This window comes from Coregonus lavaretus (assembly GCF_964263955.1).
Source record: "Coregonus lavaretus genome assembly, contig: HAP1_SCAFFOLD_1683, whole genome shotgun sequence".
Taxonomy (NCBI): Eukaryota; Metazoa; Chordata; class Actinopteri; order Salmoniformes; family Salmonidae; genus Coregonus; species Coregonus lavaretus.
The window spans coordinates 1-17,500 of NW_028161039.1; the positions used below are offsets into that span (position 1 = coordinate 1).

At 39.2% G+C, this 17,500-nt stretch overlaps 2 protein-coding genes across 2 annotated transcripts in view; both read left to right on the forward strand.

The window, feature by feature from the left end:
* Positions 1-157: 157 nt before the first annotated feature.
* The window catches only part of LOC311121180 (uncharacterized protein), a 36,069-nt gene continuing 18,726 nt past the window's right edge, over positions 158-17,500 (forward strand). The window contains exons 1-4 of the mRNA XM_084195702.1: positions 158-255; positions 1,080-1,223; positions 7,284-7,400; positions 9,757-9,873. Coding sequence (XP_084051828.1) covers positions 1,096-1,223; positions 7,284-7,400; positions 9,757-9,873 — 362 coding nt within the window. The 5' untranslated portion in view covers positions 158-255; positions 1,080-1,095. The remainder of the gene's footprint in view (positions 256-1,079; positions 1,224-7,283; positions 7,401-9,756; positions 9,874-17,500) is intronic.
* The window catches only part of LOC311121178 (NACHT, LRR and PYD domains-containing protein 3-like), a gene marked incomplete at its 3' end in the record, with an annotated part of 15,169 nt that continues 8,156 nt past the window's right edge, over positions 10,488-17,500 (forward strand). The window contains exons 1-6 of the mRNA XM_084195700.1: positions 10,488-10,563; positions 10,977-12,735; positions 13,028-13,145; positions 13,679-13,773; positions 15,574-15,747; positions 16,957-17,130. Of these exons, the coding sequence (XP_084051826.1) occupies positions 10,527-10,563; positions 10,977-12,735; positions 13,028-13,145; positions 13,679-13,773; positions 15,574-15,747; positions 16,957-17,130 (2,357 nt within the window). The 5' untranslated portion in view covers positions 10,488-10,526. The remainder of the gene's footprint in view (positions 10,564-10,976; positions 12,736-13,027; positions 13,146-13,678; positions 13,774-15,573; positions 15,748-16,956; positions 17,131-17,500) is intronic.

Here is a 17,500-nt window from a genome sequence, read left to right on the forward strand (position 1 = left end):
CCTTGGTCCTCCTCTATGAATGACGATCGTGACACCATGGCTTTTCTCCTAAACAGGTTCAACTGGTTTTCTGATTATTCTGACATGGGGTCAATGTTACTAGACTTTAGCAGATGTTAAATTAATCAGTAACAAAAATTACACAAAGTTTGTTGACATTGGGGAGGTGAATAAACTTTTCCCAAGGTTTCTTTCTCAGCACAAAGGAAAATCTCGATGATTTGACATGTTCTGTTTTTGAATTCAGGCTGCAAGGTAAGGATCATACCAGGGATTATTTATGTATGATGTTGGTAGAATGTATACATTGGGATAGTAGTAAGAGGCCGGTGGGTAAATGACTAAGAATCAAGCCTCCTGTCAATTAGGGAGATTTGTTTCTTTATTGTGTGTTTAGTTGTACCTTTACCTTCCTGTAGTTGACCATTTGGAAGGATTCTAAATTGAGGAATGGTCTAAGATCACTCTTAATGTGTTCTCCAACTCATAAAACATTTTAGAAAAAGGCCCAGTGCCGTTATCCTCGCAAGGGAGGTATTGAAAGGGGGGGTCAATTTTGACCCCTACCTTTTTGAGAAAAAAAGTATTACTTGTTAAACAAAATCTCTTTCTCTGAGCAAACGTATTAGTATAAAATAATTTAATGTACCATTGTTTTGAGCATACAATATAGCTCAGTATTTGAATGATTTATTTTATACAGTCATTTTTACTCATCTTTATCAAGGGAGTCAATAATTTGGGAACCCACTGTATACTTCAAAGTTAGAGATATGTTGGAACTGGATCCATCATTATTATTGTATTATTATTATTATGATTATTATTAATATTATTATTATTATTATTAATATTATTATTATTATTATTATGATTATTAGCTTCACTACATGGAGAAAAGGTGAGAAATATCAGTCATGACTACATGTTCATGTGATTGCATTAAATCCTGACTGTTCGGACGTATCTGTTAGTAAATGTTTGATTTCTAAGAGATAATGAATAAAATAGAACAATTGACCTTCAATAATTAGTTGTCACTGTGTTAACCACAACCAACGTGTTGGATCTCTGTTTAGGGGTCAGTGGTCTAAAATGAGTCTCTCTGGGGAGAGAGAGGAGGGGGGCCCTGCCTCTAAAATGAGTCTCTCTGGGGAGAGAGAGGAGGGGGTCCCTGCCTCTAAAATGAGTCTCTCTGGGGAACATGACACCAAAGCTAAGAGGTGAGATGACAATGTTGTTTAAGAATTTATAAGGAGTTTATTTCTAAAACGATATATCCACAATTTTTTCACGTTTGTTATTTTGCATCAGAAATTATTGCTTACCTTCATGTGTCTGTCAAATATTGTTGTTCTAAGATTTTAATTAATAGATTTTTCTGTATTAATTTTTGTTAAGCAAAACGCTATATAGCTGGAATGAAATGTTTGTATCCTGTATATTTGACTGTGATATGTGGATGTCTCACCAGCACACACACACACAAACACACACACACACACACACACACACACACACACACACACACACACACACACACACACACACACACACACACACACACACACACATCTTTACCATCATACACACACACATCTATAAAAGTTTTGCATGACACAATCATTTAGCCTACTCTTAGTTATTGTCTAATATGTTGTCATGCAGAACCTTATTGTTTTGACTAATTCTGATCGTTGTTACAAGCGGAATTTTGACAATACTACCGTCAAATCAACACACTCTTCACTCCTGTTTTAACCAAAAAGGTTATATCGCTTGCTTAATATATGGAACCACTAAAAGTTATATATAGAAACCTTTTATAGGGTTCTTTGATCAGAACTGCTGGGGATTTGGAAAGCCATAGTCAGTCAATCAAAAATAGAATAATACTCTTATGAAAAATATTGACCTTTAATTTAGTCTGTGGATACTATGCGACTAGAAAGGTTAAACATGCATGTATGACATCACAGCGCAGTTGAAAAAAATATGGCAGGTGGAAATCAAAAGAGGATGTTCTACGGAGATAGGTGGGCGTGGCTGAGAGTAGCAGAGGGGTGGGATTAAAAAAGATCATGATCGGTAATAGTCATTACTGTAAACACTATAGATGTCTGAGTACTATCTATCCAAAATGTAATGTGTATAAGAAATTATTATTATTATTATTATTATTAGTAGTATTATTATTAGTATTATTATTAGTATTATTATTATATATAAAAAAGTAATTACTGTGTATAAAAGTATTGTATGGGGGGTAGAATTGATCTTGGTTATATGCAAACACACTGGTGGCCAGGGAGGCATCTCTTTGTATGAACGATGGTCCACGTCTGCTCCGTTCTTAACCCCTCCAAACAGCAGACCTCACACATACATTTGAGACCAGCACAGGTTCAAGCTGCAGTGCAGTTCCCCTGGATGGAGAGCATGTTGTGGGGTTAAGGGCCTTGCTCAAGGGCCCAACGAATGGTGAATGTTTTGAGGATGTGAACCCAGCAGCCCTCCAGGGGTCAGATCAATTTCGCCCGTTCTTTCCAGCACCCGGCCCGGGATTCAAACTGGACACTTTTCGGCCACAGGTCCAACGCCTGCCACAGCTCCAACTCATTTGCCGCTGGGCGAAAACCTGAGTTAATATTCAGAAATAAGCATGAGTTAATCTGCCAAAATGAAGACAAAATGTTATGCAGACATCATTATTATGATAACATACATTCAGTTGTCATCAGCAGCAGCCACAAGAGAGAGCCTCTGATAGTTCTGGGTTACTGCCAGACTGAGCAAAACATAGATAGTGTGTTAAAAGACATGTAATGATTAACTAGGCTATTGAATCACCAACATTTATTATACATAATTATTATACAGAAATCATTGTCAAAAGCTGAAGAGAAACTGTTGCATGTAGGTCTATATTATTTATGGATTAATCATATAGAAATATAGAAACATTATTTTAACTACTCCAAAGCAATTACATGTGGTGCAGGAACCACTGACTCACTGCATTTTCCTATTATCAAGACACCTTCTGTTAACCCAGATCTCAAAATATTGTTTTTAAAAACTAAGAATTTTGTTTTACGTAATAATAATGATAATAATAGTAATAGCACATTAATATTACTAATGTAAGCCACTGTAAAGACTGGGTTTAGTTTATTGTGTGGCTCTGCTCATGTCCGCATTCTGGAACTGTCCGCGTCCCCGTACAGAACTGTCCGCGTCCACGTACGGTTTGGCGCCAAGCATATTTTCCAGTTACGCGCAAAGTGGACTGAGGTGATGTTGGGGAACAACGACGGAGTTTGTTACTGTGTTGAGACACCGAAGTTTATTGTTCAATTTGCTTTTTGCTTTACGGTCAGGGACAGTGTGAGTGTAGCCAGATCCTTTTCACTCACTATCCTTGTTTCATTTTGTGGTTCACCGGATTCATCATCATCCTCGAGACGAGGGACAGACGAACGACCTGCTAGCTAGCCAAGCTAGTCGGTACAGCTAGCTAAGCTAGCTACTCTACCAGCAGCATCCTAGTTATCCTAGCTACCACTACATCATCACCGGCTGCCTGCATTTCTTGTGGACCGATGGAGCTCCCGGGTTGTTTCTTCCACCTGTTAAATACAGTGGAGGGCTTCTCCCTCTCTCGTTGACGGATGCTGGCCTACGCTCCCTCTGTCCGGTTCTCCTCTCTTCACTAGATGGACGGTAACTTTAGTGTTTAACCCCTCTGTGTCCAAGGCCTGAACTTTTGAATATTATTTTCGGGGCGCCTCACGTTTGTAACGCTTTTTTCTGATAAAAACTAGTTTCATAATATTACCTTCTGTCCCTGGTTATGAAGTAATCGCGAAAAAACAGGCCTTATGTTTGGGCATTTTTCACCCTAGCAGCTCCTATTAGTTCTATTGAGCTCCGTGACACCGACTCGTCTTCAGAACGTTCTATTCCCAGCCCATTGTTCTGCGTCACAATGCCAGCTTCACTATTGTTATCAATGAGACCTGCCTGCATTAACCCTGTAGGTTTACCTCAGGTAACTTATTATTAATAAGGTTACGACTACTTGGTGAGCGTTAACCCTGTAGGTTTACCTCAGGTAACTTATTATTAACAAGGTTACGACTACTTGGTGAGCGCTAACCCTGTAGATTTACCTCAGGTAACTTATTATTAACAAGGTTATGGCTACTTGGTGAGCGTTAACCCTACATGAAACGGTCACTGTTCGCCTGAGTACACGATGTGGCCCCAAATATTGTTAATGATGGCTGGCGGATAGCCATCAAACGTTAAACATTTTCTGGTCATGGTTAACCATATTTGTTTTAAGAAAAATGTGTACAACCTAAACAAAATGCATGTCCCTGTCCTCTTTTTCAAGATGTGGCCGATTTAAACAGCCAGAATACATTTTTTAATTAAGAAATAACAATTTCTCCTGTAGCTCTGTTGGTAGAACATGGCACTTGCAACGCCAGGGTTGTGGGTTCGATTCCCACGGGGGCCAGTATGAAAAAAAGTATGAAAAATGTATGCACTCACTAACTGTAAGTCGCTCTGGATAAGAGTGTCTGCTAAATGACAAAAACTTTTTTTTTTTAAGGACTTCTTTCTAAATGGCTGCTGGGTAATTTGATATGCATCGACATCTTCGTTCATAGGCATCAAATTGAGCGAATGCTGCGCAGGCTCACTGAGTTGCAAACCAAATGGGTATAATGGGGTGATTGTTGTCTAATCGGGTGGTCTAGCTAATGGATTTGTAGATCTGACGCAGTTGCTACCTCAGATTATGAGCCTAGCAAGTGTCATTAATGAGTTATGTAGTACGCACATACGGCCACAAGGAGGAGCAAGAGTGCCATAAACCCATACTGTTTTTTGCCATATAAACCCTAAACCTAACAATCAATCGAATGTATTTATAAAGCCCTTTTTACACCAGCAGATGTCACAAAGTGCTATACAGAAAATCTTACCCTACTTATAACCTATTTTAGCCATAACCCTCACCCCTAATTCTAGGGTAGGGTAGCCTAGAACACCTTTAGAAACTATTTTAGTAATAATATTATCTTAGTAAATACAATTATAGTACTTAGTAAATTCAATTATAGTACTTAGTAAATACAATTATAGTACTAAATAGCATTTTGATTATTTTGTTAATCAAAACCTGTCTAAGCGTTTTGCTGTTAGTTTTTTGTTATTAGTTATTTTATGCTATTTATTATTGCAAGGCAGAACGCTTGATAAATAAGACATATTTGAAATACAATACCTCTGTGTGAAAGTCCAGCAATTGGCGTGGGGCAGGTTTGAGACTGATCTAATACACTTTATTTCTCAGCTGCCTCACCAATGTCTACGTGAATTAATAACTTTTAATTGCTAAATATTTCCAATAGATGGCAGCATAAGACCACGAAGCATCAGTTATAGGCTACAAGCAGCAATATGATTGACATAATTATAGTATGCAACCAAATACTAAATGTCCCATGATTTTCTAAAATGGTCACTCATTACTTTAGTCAGCTATATATCTCGTATTAGGCCTGTGATGCTTTTGGAAGAGTAATTAAATAGTGACTATTGCAGGTGTTGAACCCCTAGTAAATAATCACTAGTCAGATGCACTAACCTCAACCCTAGTATACATGCATTATAAAACATGATCTTAATATCTGATATTGGGAGTAAACAACCTCGGAATAGATAAGACAAGAGTGTGTCTTCCAGCCCACCAATAAATTACATCATGCAACCCTCCCGGTTAGCAAATGTACCTCAACATGCCCCTCGCTTGTGCTATAAGGCAGAGTGCTCGCTGCTGGTTGATGAATCTGACAATGAATGTACCAGGAAAATACGTTTTTCTCAACCAGAGTTGACTAAGTTAATGTTCAGGCTTATTGATAATCATTATAGTAATGAAGTATAATTTCAAAACATGAGCATAAAAACAGCTAATAATAAACATGAATCATCATTATATTATTTCACAGTAATCTGTTAAATGCTTTTTCAGTTGTTCCTCTTGCATTAGCAGTGTGGAAAGGGACAGTAAAAAGTGTGTGCAGGAGTTTTCCTGTGAGGGGGAGTGGTGGTGTATCCAGGGAGAAAACTAAACTAACCTTCTGAAATGTCATTCATGTTCTTATAATAATAATAATAATAATATGCCATTTAGCAGACACTTTTATCCAAAGCGACTTCCAGTCATGCGTGCATACATTTTTTTTGTGTATGGGTGGTCCCGGGGATCGAACCCACTACCTTGGCATTACAAGTGCCGTGCTCTACCAGCTGAGCTACAGAGGACCAGAGATTGCCATCTATTGGAATTATTTAGCAACTGCAGTAGTACTGAATAAAGTGTATCCTTAAAAAAGTAGTAATTACTCAGAATTTCCAAATATGACATTTTCTAGTTCATTTGACCAGTTACGACCATAAAATAACAATTTATAGTATAACAAACAATGAAACTGACATAAATCAAAAACACCATTCATTTAGTTAACTATATATATATATATATATATATATATATATATATATATATATATATATATATATATATATATATATATGCTATTTATTTAGATGGGTAACATTATCTGCCAAAGTAATACCACTGTAGATAAAGAAGAGCTCTCCAGTAGGTGAACCAAAACATTCAAAGGCCCTTTTCTCAAAATTGAGGTTACAAGTTTAATATCTTTCAAAGCAGACTTACTTTCCCATTGTTCCTCAACTGTAGTGTATGATATACCTTTTTTCTAGCTGAGTCTCTACTTTTATCCAAAATTTTATCAAATTTTGCTACATAAGATCGAGCCGGTTGGTCACATTTGACTGTGTAAGACCTAGCAGTACCACTTATTTATCTGAGAGTGAGGCAGATATATATTATTACTGTGTAAAACCTAGCAGTACTACTTATTTCTCTAAGAGTGAGGCAGATATATATTATTACTGTGTAAAACCTAGCAGTACTACTTATTTCTCTGAGAGTGAGGCAGATATATAATATTACTGTGTGAAACCTAGCAGTACTACTGATTTCTCTGAGAGTGAGACAGATTTTAAACAAACACATGTCTCCAATCTCTTTCATAATTTCTTCAAACAATAAAAGCTAATTTACGAACATTTCTGAAAATGGATATATATCATTTTGGAATGAAATTCTTCTTATGATTCTCCATCTGAGCTCAGAGTAGATGAGAGATGTAATGTTTGTCTCTGTTGTGTTGAAGTCCTATCAAGCAGGAGAGACCAGCCTCCCCTGTACCCAGCTGTGTGTCCATGAAGAGTGACTGGTCTATGGAACATCCTATAGAGTTTAGAGAGGGAGACTTTTCTAGTGAACAAAGGTAAGAAGAACTCATGGGTCATGGTCAGTGAGTTAAACAACACTTTCTCTAGTAATTTCTCCTCTCCCATGTTCCCATTTATTTTTGTTGTTTTCATAATCCATAGGCTAAACCTTTTTTCCATTTTCATAGTCCTAAACCAATTTTAAACTAACAGAACATTCCATTCCCTGTGTGTGTGTATGTGTGTGTGTGTGTGTGTGTGTGTGTGTATGTGTGTGTGTGTGTGCAAGTGTGTGCACTCCCCAGATGAGGAGATGTAATCTCTATCCTGATTGCCGAGTCACTTTTACCCCTACCTACATGTACATATTACCTCAACTACCTGGTACCCCTGCACATTGACTCAGTACTGGTACTCCTTGTATATAGTCTAGTTATTACCTCAACTACCTGGTACCCTGCACATTGACTCAGTACTGGTACTCCTTATAGCCTCATTATTATTATTTCATTGTGTTACTGTTTCCTTTTTTTATTTAGCTAATTTCATCTTACTTTTTAACTGCATTGTTGGGAAAGGGCTCGTTAGTAAGCATTTCACGGTAAAGTGTACAGCTGTTGTATTCAGCGCATGTGAGAAATACAATTTGATTTGAAGGTCATTGGCAGAAACACGTCATTGGCTCTAATGGTCATCTCGTGCTGAACAGCGCATGTTCAGATGTTGAAGCACGGTGGCTAGGAAAAACTCCATAGAAAGGCAGGAACCTAGGAAGAAACCTAGAGAGGAACCAGGCTCTGAGGGGTGGCCAGTCCTCTTCTGGCTGTGCTGGGTGGAGATTATAACAGTCCATGGCCATTAAGGCCAGATCGTTCTTCAAAATGTTCAAATGTTCATAGATGACCAGCAGGGTCAAATAATAGTCACAGTGGTTATAGATATAGTTGCGACAGGTCAGTACCTCAGAAGTAAATGTTAGTTTGCTTTTCATAGTCGAGCATTCTGAGGTTGAGACAGCAGGTGAGAGCGAGAGAGAGAGAGCGATAGAGAGAGCAAGAGAGAGTGGGAGAGAGAGAGAGAGAGAGAGAGAGAGAGAGAGAGAGAGAGAGAGAGAGAGAGAGAGAGAGAGAGAGAGAGAGAGAGAGAGAGAGAGAGAGAGAGAGAGAGAGAGAGAGAGAGAGAGAGAGAGAGAGGGAGAGGGAGAGGGAGAGGGAGAGGGAGTGGGAGCGGGAGAGAGAGCGGGAGAGAGAGCGAGAGAGAGAGAGAGAGCGAGAGCGGGAGAGAGGAGAGAGAGAGAGAGAGAGAGAGAGAGAGAGAGAGAGAGAGAGAGAGAGAGAGAGAGAGAGAGAGAGAGAGAGAGAGTAACAGTCAGCCAGATTAGGCTACAGGTAAAGAAATAACCTGGCTGTTGTTGACAAGCATGGACCTATTCAGTTCATATCCATATTATTAATATTTCATTTCAGAGATTGAAATTACGACCCCATTCTCAGTAGCCTATTCCAGCAGGCTACTGGGCAACAGAAGCCCTTCCTACCTCAACATCGTCTTGCTATTCATGTTAAATAAATGAATCTGTCAATTTGAACTAAGCAAGCTGCTAAATCATTCAGCTTACATCTTGCCTACATGTTGCCCAGGCTACTGGAGGCTATCTGAAATAAGATGTAGGCCTATCATGGGCTATTTTTTGGCCTAGATTTCAGGCCTTGTGGGTAGTCATTGGGCTAGAAAAAGTCATTGCATTAAATAACCTGACTGTTGGGATGTGTATGTTACTTAATGTTTTATTAATGAGAGATAATGAATAAAAGAGAACACTGCGTTAACCGCAACCAACATGCTGGATCTCTGTTTAGGGGTCAGTGCTCTAAAAGGAGTCTCTCTGGGGAGAGAGAGGAGGGGGGCCCTGCCTCTAAAATGAGTCTCTCTGGGGAGAGAGAGGAGGGGGGCCCTGCCTCTAAAATGAGTCTCTCTGGGGAACATGACACCAAAGCTAAGAGGTGAGATGACAATGTTGTTTAAGAATTTATATTCCAAAACACTATATAGGAGGGGAAAAAATCACATTTGTGTTTTTTCATCAGAAATTATTACTAATGGGTACCTTCAATGTAACTATGTGTAATGTGTATTTTTAGGTGGATTATAATTAAGGGATATTTTCTGTAGGGTTTGATACATTTTTCGTCAGGGAAAATCAAGTCTGACTTTTTAAAGTGGAAATTAAACACTTTAGACACCTTTATAAAGCCTTGTAGTGGTTTAATCATTTCTTTAAACAATAAAAGCTAATTGACCAACATTTCTGAAAATGGATATATAGCGTTTTGGAATGAAATTCTTCTTATGTTTACCCATCTGAGCTCAGAGTAGATGAGAGACGTAATGTTTGTCTCTGTTATGTTGAAGCCCAATCAAGCAGGAGAGACCAGCCTCCCCTGTACCCAGCTGTGTGTCCATGAAGAGTGACTGGTCTATGGAACATCCTATAGAGTTTAGAGAGGGAGACTTTTCTACTGAACAAAGGTAAGAATAACTCATGGGTCAAGGTCAGTGAGTTAAACAACACTGTCTCTAGTCATTTCTCCTCTCCCATTTTCCCATTTCTTTTTGTTGTTTTCATAATCCATAGGCTAAACCTTTTTTCCATTTTCATAGTCCTGAAACAATATTAAACTAACATAACATTCCCTCCCTGTGTGTGTGTGTGTGTGTGTGTGTGTGTGTGTGCACTCCCTGGATGAGGAAATGTAATCTCATGTTTTGTCCACAGAAACCAACAGGAGAGATCAGAGTCAGAGATGCTCAGTGGTCAGTCATCCCTGAGTCATCAAACAGACCTGGCCTCCATATTCAGTGTATGTGGTCATGTTATGTACATTTGTTTTTGTTTACCTCAAGTAAAGTTGATATGTCAATCATTCATTAATGTGTTAATGAGAAAGCATTTCTTCTCTTACTTAACTTATTTACTTGATTTATTTCAGTTACTTGAAGAGAATATTATGACATTTGTGAAGAACGAGCTGAAGATGTTCAAGAGGATTCTTAGTCCAGAACTCCCAGAAGGCTTTGAGAGTCAGAAGCAGGATAAGGAAGTGGTGGATGCTGAAGATGAGAAGCAGGAGAGCAGTGCCAGAGAGGGGGCTCTGAAGATCACACTGCACGTCCTGAGGAAAATGAACCAGAAGGAGCTTGCTGACACACTGGAGAAAAGTAAGAGCTGTCTGCCTCATGTTGAATGCTGTTTTAGAACATTTAAAAGCTGTAGCTAAAGTACAGCTAAAGTAGCTGTGTAACTCAATGATATTGTAGCAGCCTTAACACAACACCTAGTGACCTCATCAAGTAGCAGCAGGGATGTGTTGTGGTGATTAATTTAGACAGAGAGAAGAGGAGAGACAGAGGAGAGAGAGAGAGAGAGAGATAACATTATTAATGCCATCAATAATACCAATAATGATATAAATCAGTCACACCAGTCTGTAATGTATTATGAAATAATGTACACATTTATACAGACAAGAGAATAAATGATTATAATTTAAACTTTATAAGACAGTCTTACAATACTGTAGTTATTACAACAGATGTAATATTAATGTCCTCTGTGTTGTTTCTATATTCAGATGAGCTTGCTGTGATTCTTCAACGTGAACTCAAATCTAATCTAAAGAAGAAGTTTCAATGTGTATTTGAGGGGATCGCTAAACAAGGAAACCCAACACTTCTCAATAAGATCTACACAGAGCTCTACATCACAGAGGGTGGAACAGGAGAGGTCAATAATGAACATGAGCTGAGACAGATTGAGACAACAACCAGGAAACAAGCAAGACCAGAGACTGCAGTCAAATGTAACGACATCTTCAGACCCGTAACTGGACAAGACAAACTTATCAGAACTGTGCTGACAAAGGGAGTCGCTGGCATTGGAAAAACAGTCTCTGTGCAGAAGTTCATTCTGGACTGGGCTGAAGGAAAAGCAAATCAGGATGTCCAATTTGTATTTTCATTCCCTTTTCGGGAGCTGAATTTGATGAAAGGGAAAAAACACACTTTGATTGAACTTCTCAATCACTTCTCAATGGAAACCAAAATATCAAGAATCTCCAACTATGACAAGTACAAAGTTCTGTTTATCTTTGATGGTCTGGATGAGTGCCGACTGCCCCTAGACTTCCAGAAGAACAAGATCTGTTGTGACGTCACAGAGTCAACCTCAATGGATGTTCTGCTGACAAATCTCATCAAGGGAAATCTGCTTCCCTCTGCTCTCGTCTGGATAACTACCCGACCTGCAGCAGCCAATAAGATCCCTTCAGGGTGTGTTGACCAGGTGACAGAGGTACGAGGGTTCAATGACCCACAGAAGGAGGAGTACTTCAGGAAGAGATTCAGTGATGAGGACCTGGCCAACAGAATCATCTCACACATAAAGACATCAAGGAGCCTCCACATCATGTGCCACATTCCAGTCTTCTGTTGGATTTCTGCAACAGTCCTTGAACACATGCTGAGTACAGACAAGACAGAAGAGATGCCGAAGACTCTGACTGAGATGTACTCACACCTTGTGGTGTTTCATACCAAACAGAAGAATGAAAAGTATCTTGGGAAAGAAGAGACAGGTCCACACTGGAATAAAGAGAGCATTCTGTCACTGGGAAAACTGGCTTTTCAACAGCTTGTGAATGGCAATCTGATTTTCTATGAAGAAGAGCTGAAAGAGGCTGGAATTGATGTCAATGAAGCCTCAGTGTACTCAGGATTGTGCACACAGATCTTTAAAGAGGAATGTGGGCTGTACCAGGACAAGGTGTACTGCTTCGTGCATCTGAGCATTCAGGAGTTTCTGGCTGCTGTATATGTGTTCCTCTCATTCATCAACAACAATGAGAATCTAATGGCCGAACCTCAAGTTACTGAAGTTACTGTCTACAAGAGTGCTGTGGATAAAGCCTTACAAAGTGAGACGGGAAACCTGGACCTTTTCCTCCGCTTCCTTCTGGGCCTCTCACTGGAGTCCAATCAGAAGCACTTACGAGGTCTACTGACAAAGACAAGAAGCAGCTCACAGAGCCATGAAGAAACAATCAAGTACATCAAGGAGAAGATCAGGGAGAATCCCTCTCCAGAGAGGTGCATCAATCTGTTCCACTGTCTGAATGAACTGAATGACCATTCTCTAGTGGAGGAGATCCAAAGCTACCTGAGATCAGGAAGTCTCTCAGAAGAAGAACTGTCACCTGCACAGTGGTCAGCTCTGGTCTTTGTGTTGCTGACTTCAGAAAAGGAGCTGGATGTGTTTGACCTGAAGAAATACTCCAGATCAGAGGAAGGTCTTCTGAGGCTGCTGCCAGTGGTCAAAGCCTCCAGAGCTGCTCTGTGAGTACATAACATGACATTTAAGTACTAATCATCAGGAAGAAATATTCAGTTTAGAGAAAAATATATATTATAATATTTATATAATATATTATATTATATTGAAAAACTTACTGAATCAATGCATTGATGTTCACATTAGTATAACAATATGACCATACAATTCTAGGAGACGGAAGATTAATCTATATGTTGTTTAAGAGAATAAACCAAATGCATCTGCCATTGTCCTTCTACACTACTGGTGTTAAATTAACAGTGTGTTTGTGAAATCATGATGATCTCTTTGCAGGCTGTCATTCTGTGGACTCACAGAGAAAGGCTGTGCTTCTCTGGTCTCAGCTCTGAAGTCAAACCCCTCACACCTGAGAGAGCTGGATCTGAGTAACAATTTCATGAAAGATACAGGAGTGAAGCTGCTCTCTGCTGTCCTGGGGAATCCCCACTGTAAACTGGAGACTCTGAGGTCAGTATTCCTGTAGTTGGTCAACAAGTGATAACTGTTCACCAGATCCACATGTGTTTACCAGACACACATAGTCCACACCATATGTGTTTGGACAGTGAAGCTTACAATTTTAAATTTGGTGCTATGCTCCAGCATTTTGGATTTCAGATTGAATGTTTCATTATAGAATGTCACCTTTTATTTGATGTTAATGGTGAGAGGTTAGCATGTTTTGTTGTAGCCTCTGTAACGTTCTCACTCATTATTATTCATGATTCATTCATGATCTTTCTCAATCATGGCATCATTAGGATTCATTCAGTAGTGTTTAGAAACATGTTATCTACTCACAGAAAGAAAATTACTCAACACCAAAGAATAGCAGTGTGGTTTTAATATGATTTGACTCTTTACAGGCTGTCAGGCTGTCTAGTCACAGAGGAAGGCTGTGCTTCTCTGGTCTCAGCTCTGAAGTCAAACCCCTCACACCTGAGAGAGCTGGATCTGAGTAACAATGACCTGAAGGATTCAGGAGTGAAGCTGCTCTCTGCTGGACTGGGGAATCCCCACTGTAAACTGGAGACTCTGAGGTCAGTATTCCTGTATCACTCAATGAACACACACTCATTGGACACACACACACACACACACACAAGGATTAATTTAGTAGTGTTTAGAAACATGTTATCTACTGTTAATAATGATACATTAATTCATGTATATACAGTACCAGTCAAAAGTTTGGACACACCTACTCATTCAAGGGTTTGTCTTTATTTTTTCCATTGTAGAATATCAGTGAAGACATCAAAACTATGGAATAACAAATATGGAATAATGTAGTAACCAAAAAAGTGTTAAACAAATGAAAATATATTTTATATTTGAAATTCTTCAAATAGCCACCCTTTGTCTTGATGACAGCTTTGCACACTCTTGGCATTCTCTCAACCAGCTTCACCTGGAATGCAGTTCCCACATATGCTGAGCACTTGTTGGCTGCTTTTCCTTCACTCTGCCGTCCGACTCATCCCAAACCATCTCAATTGGGTTGAGGTCGGGTAATTATGGAGGCCAGGTCATCTGATGCAGCACTCAATCCCTCTCCTTACACAGTCTGGAAGTGTGTTGGGTCATTGTCCTGTTGAAAAACAAATGATAGTCCCACTAAGCCTAAATTAGATGGGATGGCGTATCGCTGCAGAATGCTGTGGTAGCCATGCTGGTTAAGTGTGCCTTGAATTCTAAATAAATCACAGACAGTGTCACCAGCAAAGCACCCCCACACCATAACACCTCCTCCTCCATGCTTTACGGTGGGAACTACACATGCCGAGATCATCCGTTCACCCACACCGCTTCTCACAAAGACACGGCGGTTGGAACCAAAAATCTCAAATTTGGACTCCAGGCCAAAGGACAAATGTCCACCTGTGTAATGTCCATTGCTCGTGATTCTTGGCCCAAGCAGGTCTCTTCTTCTTATTGGTGTCCTTTAGTAGTGGTTTCTTTGCAGCAATTCAACCATGAAAGCCTGATTCACACAGTCACCTCTGAACAGTTGATGTTGAGTTGTGACTTGAACTCTGTGAAGAATTTATTTGGACTGCAATTTCTGAGGCTGGTAACTCTGATGAACGTATATTCTGCAACAGAGGTAACTTTGGGTCTTCCATTCCTGTGGCGGTCCTCATGAGAGCCAGTTTCATCATAGCGCTTGATGTTTTTTGCGACTGCACTTGAAGAAACTTTCAAAGTTGTTGAAAAGTTCCGTATTGACTGGCCGTCATGTCTTAAAGTAAAGATGGACTGTCATTTCTCTTTGCTTATTTGAGCTGTTCTTGCCATAATATGGACTTGGTCTTTTACCAAATAGGGCTATCTTCTGTATACCCCCCTACCTTGTCACAACACAACTGATTGGCTCAAACACATTAAGAAGGAAATAAATTCAACAAATTAACTTTTAAGAAGGCACACCTGTTAATTGAAATGAATTCCAGGTGACTACCTCATGAAGCTGGTTGAGAGAATGCCAAGAGTGTGCAATGCTGTCATCAAGGCAAAGGGTGGCTGTTTGAAGAATCTCAAATATAAAATATATTTGTATTAATTTAACACTTTTTTTGGTTACTACATGATTCCATATGTGTTATTTCATAGTTTTGATGTCTTCACTATTATTCTACAATGTAAAAAATAGTAAAAATAAAGAAAAACCCTTGAATGTGTAGGTGTGTCCAAACTTTTGACTGGTAGTAGTGTGTATATATACATATATGAATAGATATGGCAGGTTTCAGGACTCTGATGTATCTGAAATTGTTGAAAGAATATATTTTCACACCAAAGAATAGCAGTGTGATTTTAATATGATTGTACTTTTGCAGGCTGTCACGCTGTCTAGTCACAGAGGAAGGCTGTGCTTCTCTGGTCTCAGCTCTGAAGTCAAATCCCTCACACCTGAGAGAGCTGGATCTGAGTAACAATGACCTGAAGGATTCAGGAGTGAAGCTGCTCTCTGCTGGACTGGGGGATCCCCACTGTAAACTGGAGACTCTGAGGTCAGTATTCCTGTACTTGGTCAACAAGTGATAACTGTTCACCAGATCCACATGTGTTTACCAGGCACACATAGTCCACACCATATGTGTTTGGACAGTGAAGTTTACAGTTTTACATTTGGTGCTATGCTCCAGCATTTTGGATTTGATATAGAAAGTTTCATATTAGGCGACAGTACAGAATGTCACCTTTTATTTGAGGATATTTTCATACATATCTGTTTTACTGTTTGGAAATGAAAGCACTTTATGTATCTAGATCTCCCATTTGAAAAAGTCTTAATAATTTGGACATATTCACTTATATTGTATTAAAGTAGTCATAAGTTTAGTATTTGGTCCCATATTCCTTACCTGCAGTGATTACATCAAGCTTGTGATTCTACAAACTTGTTGAATGCATTTGCAGTTTGTCTTGGTTGTGTTTTTGATGATGTTTTTCCTAATAGAAACTGAATGGTGAATAATGTCCTGTCATTTTGGAGTCACTTCACTTGTATTGTCAGTAAGAATAGAATATGTTTCTGAACACTTCTACATTCATGTGGATGCTACCATGATTATGAATAATCAAGAATGAATCGTGAATTATGATGAATGAGAAAGTTACAGAGGAACAAGGATCATACCCCCTCTGTTATTGGTAACTTTCTCACTCATTATTATTCATGATTCATTCATGATTTTTCTTAATCATGTCGTCATCAGGATTCGTTTAGTAGTGTTTAGAAACATGTTATCTACTCACAGAAAAAAAGTGCTTTAATTTCTAAATGGTGAAACGGATATGTATTAAAATACCCTAAAATAAAAGGTGACATTATATACTGTCACCTCATATGAAACAATCATCTGAAATCCAATATGTTGGAGTATAGAGCCACATTTAAAATGTTAGCTTCACTGTCAAAATAGATATAGTGTGGACTGTATACTCAATACAATCTAAATCTGATACCTCACTGTCTGTCTTTTGACTGATACTGCTTTTTAAACTGCTCTGGTCAGTCAACTCAAATATTTGTACTATACATGTTTCTCTCTACAAGCAATATTATGATAATTTCTAATAATGATACATTCATTTATGAATAGATATGGCAGGTTTCAGGACACTGATATATCTGAATATGTTGAAAAAATATTCTGCCACTATTTTCACCACCAAAGAATAGCAGTGTGGTTTTAATATGATTTGACTCTTTGCAGGCTGTCAGGCTGTCTAGTCACAGAGGAAGGCTGTGCTTCTCTGGTCTCAGCTCTGAAGTCAAACCCCTCACACCTGAGAGAGCTGGACGTGAGCTACAATCACCCAGGAGACTCAGGAGTCAGACTGCTCTCTGCTGGACTGGAGGATCCACACTGCAGACTGGAGAAACTCAAGTATGTAGAGGGTTTATGTCAATGTTCATATCAGACATGTTGGAGTTATCAGGCTAGTTAAGACAAACATTCTGACCACCACTTGGACTAAGTTATATAAAGACTGTGTGTGTGTGTGTGTGTGTGTGTCCAGTGTGTGCATGTGTGTGTGTGTGTGTGTCCAGTGTGTGTATGTGTGTGTCCAGTGTGTGTGTGTGTGTGTGTGTGTCTGTCTGTGTGTGTGTGTGTCCAGTGTGTGCATGTGTGTGTGTGTGTCCAGTGTATGTGTGTGTGTGTGTGTGTGTGTGTGTCAAGTGCGTCGGTCCTGTGTGTGTGTGTGTGTGTGTGTGTCCAGTGTGTGTGTGTGTGTGTGTGTGTCCAGTGTGTGTGT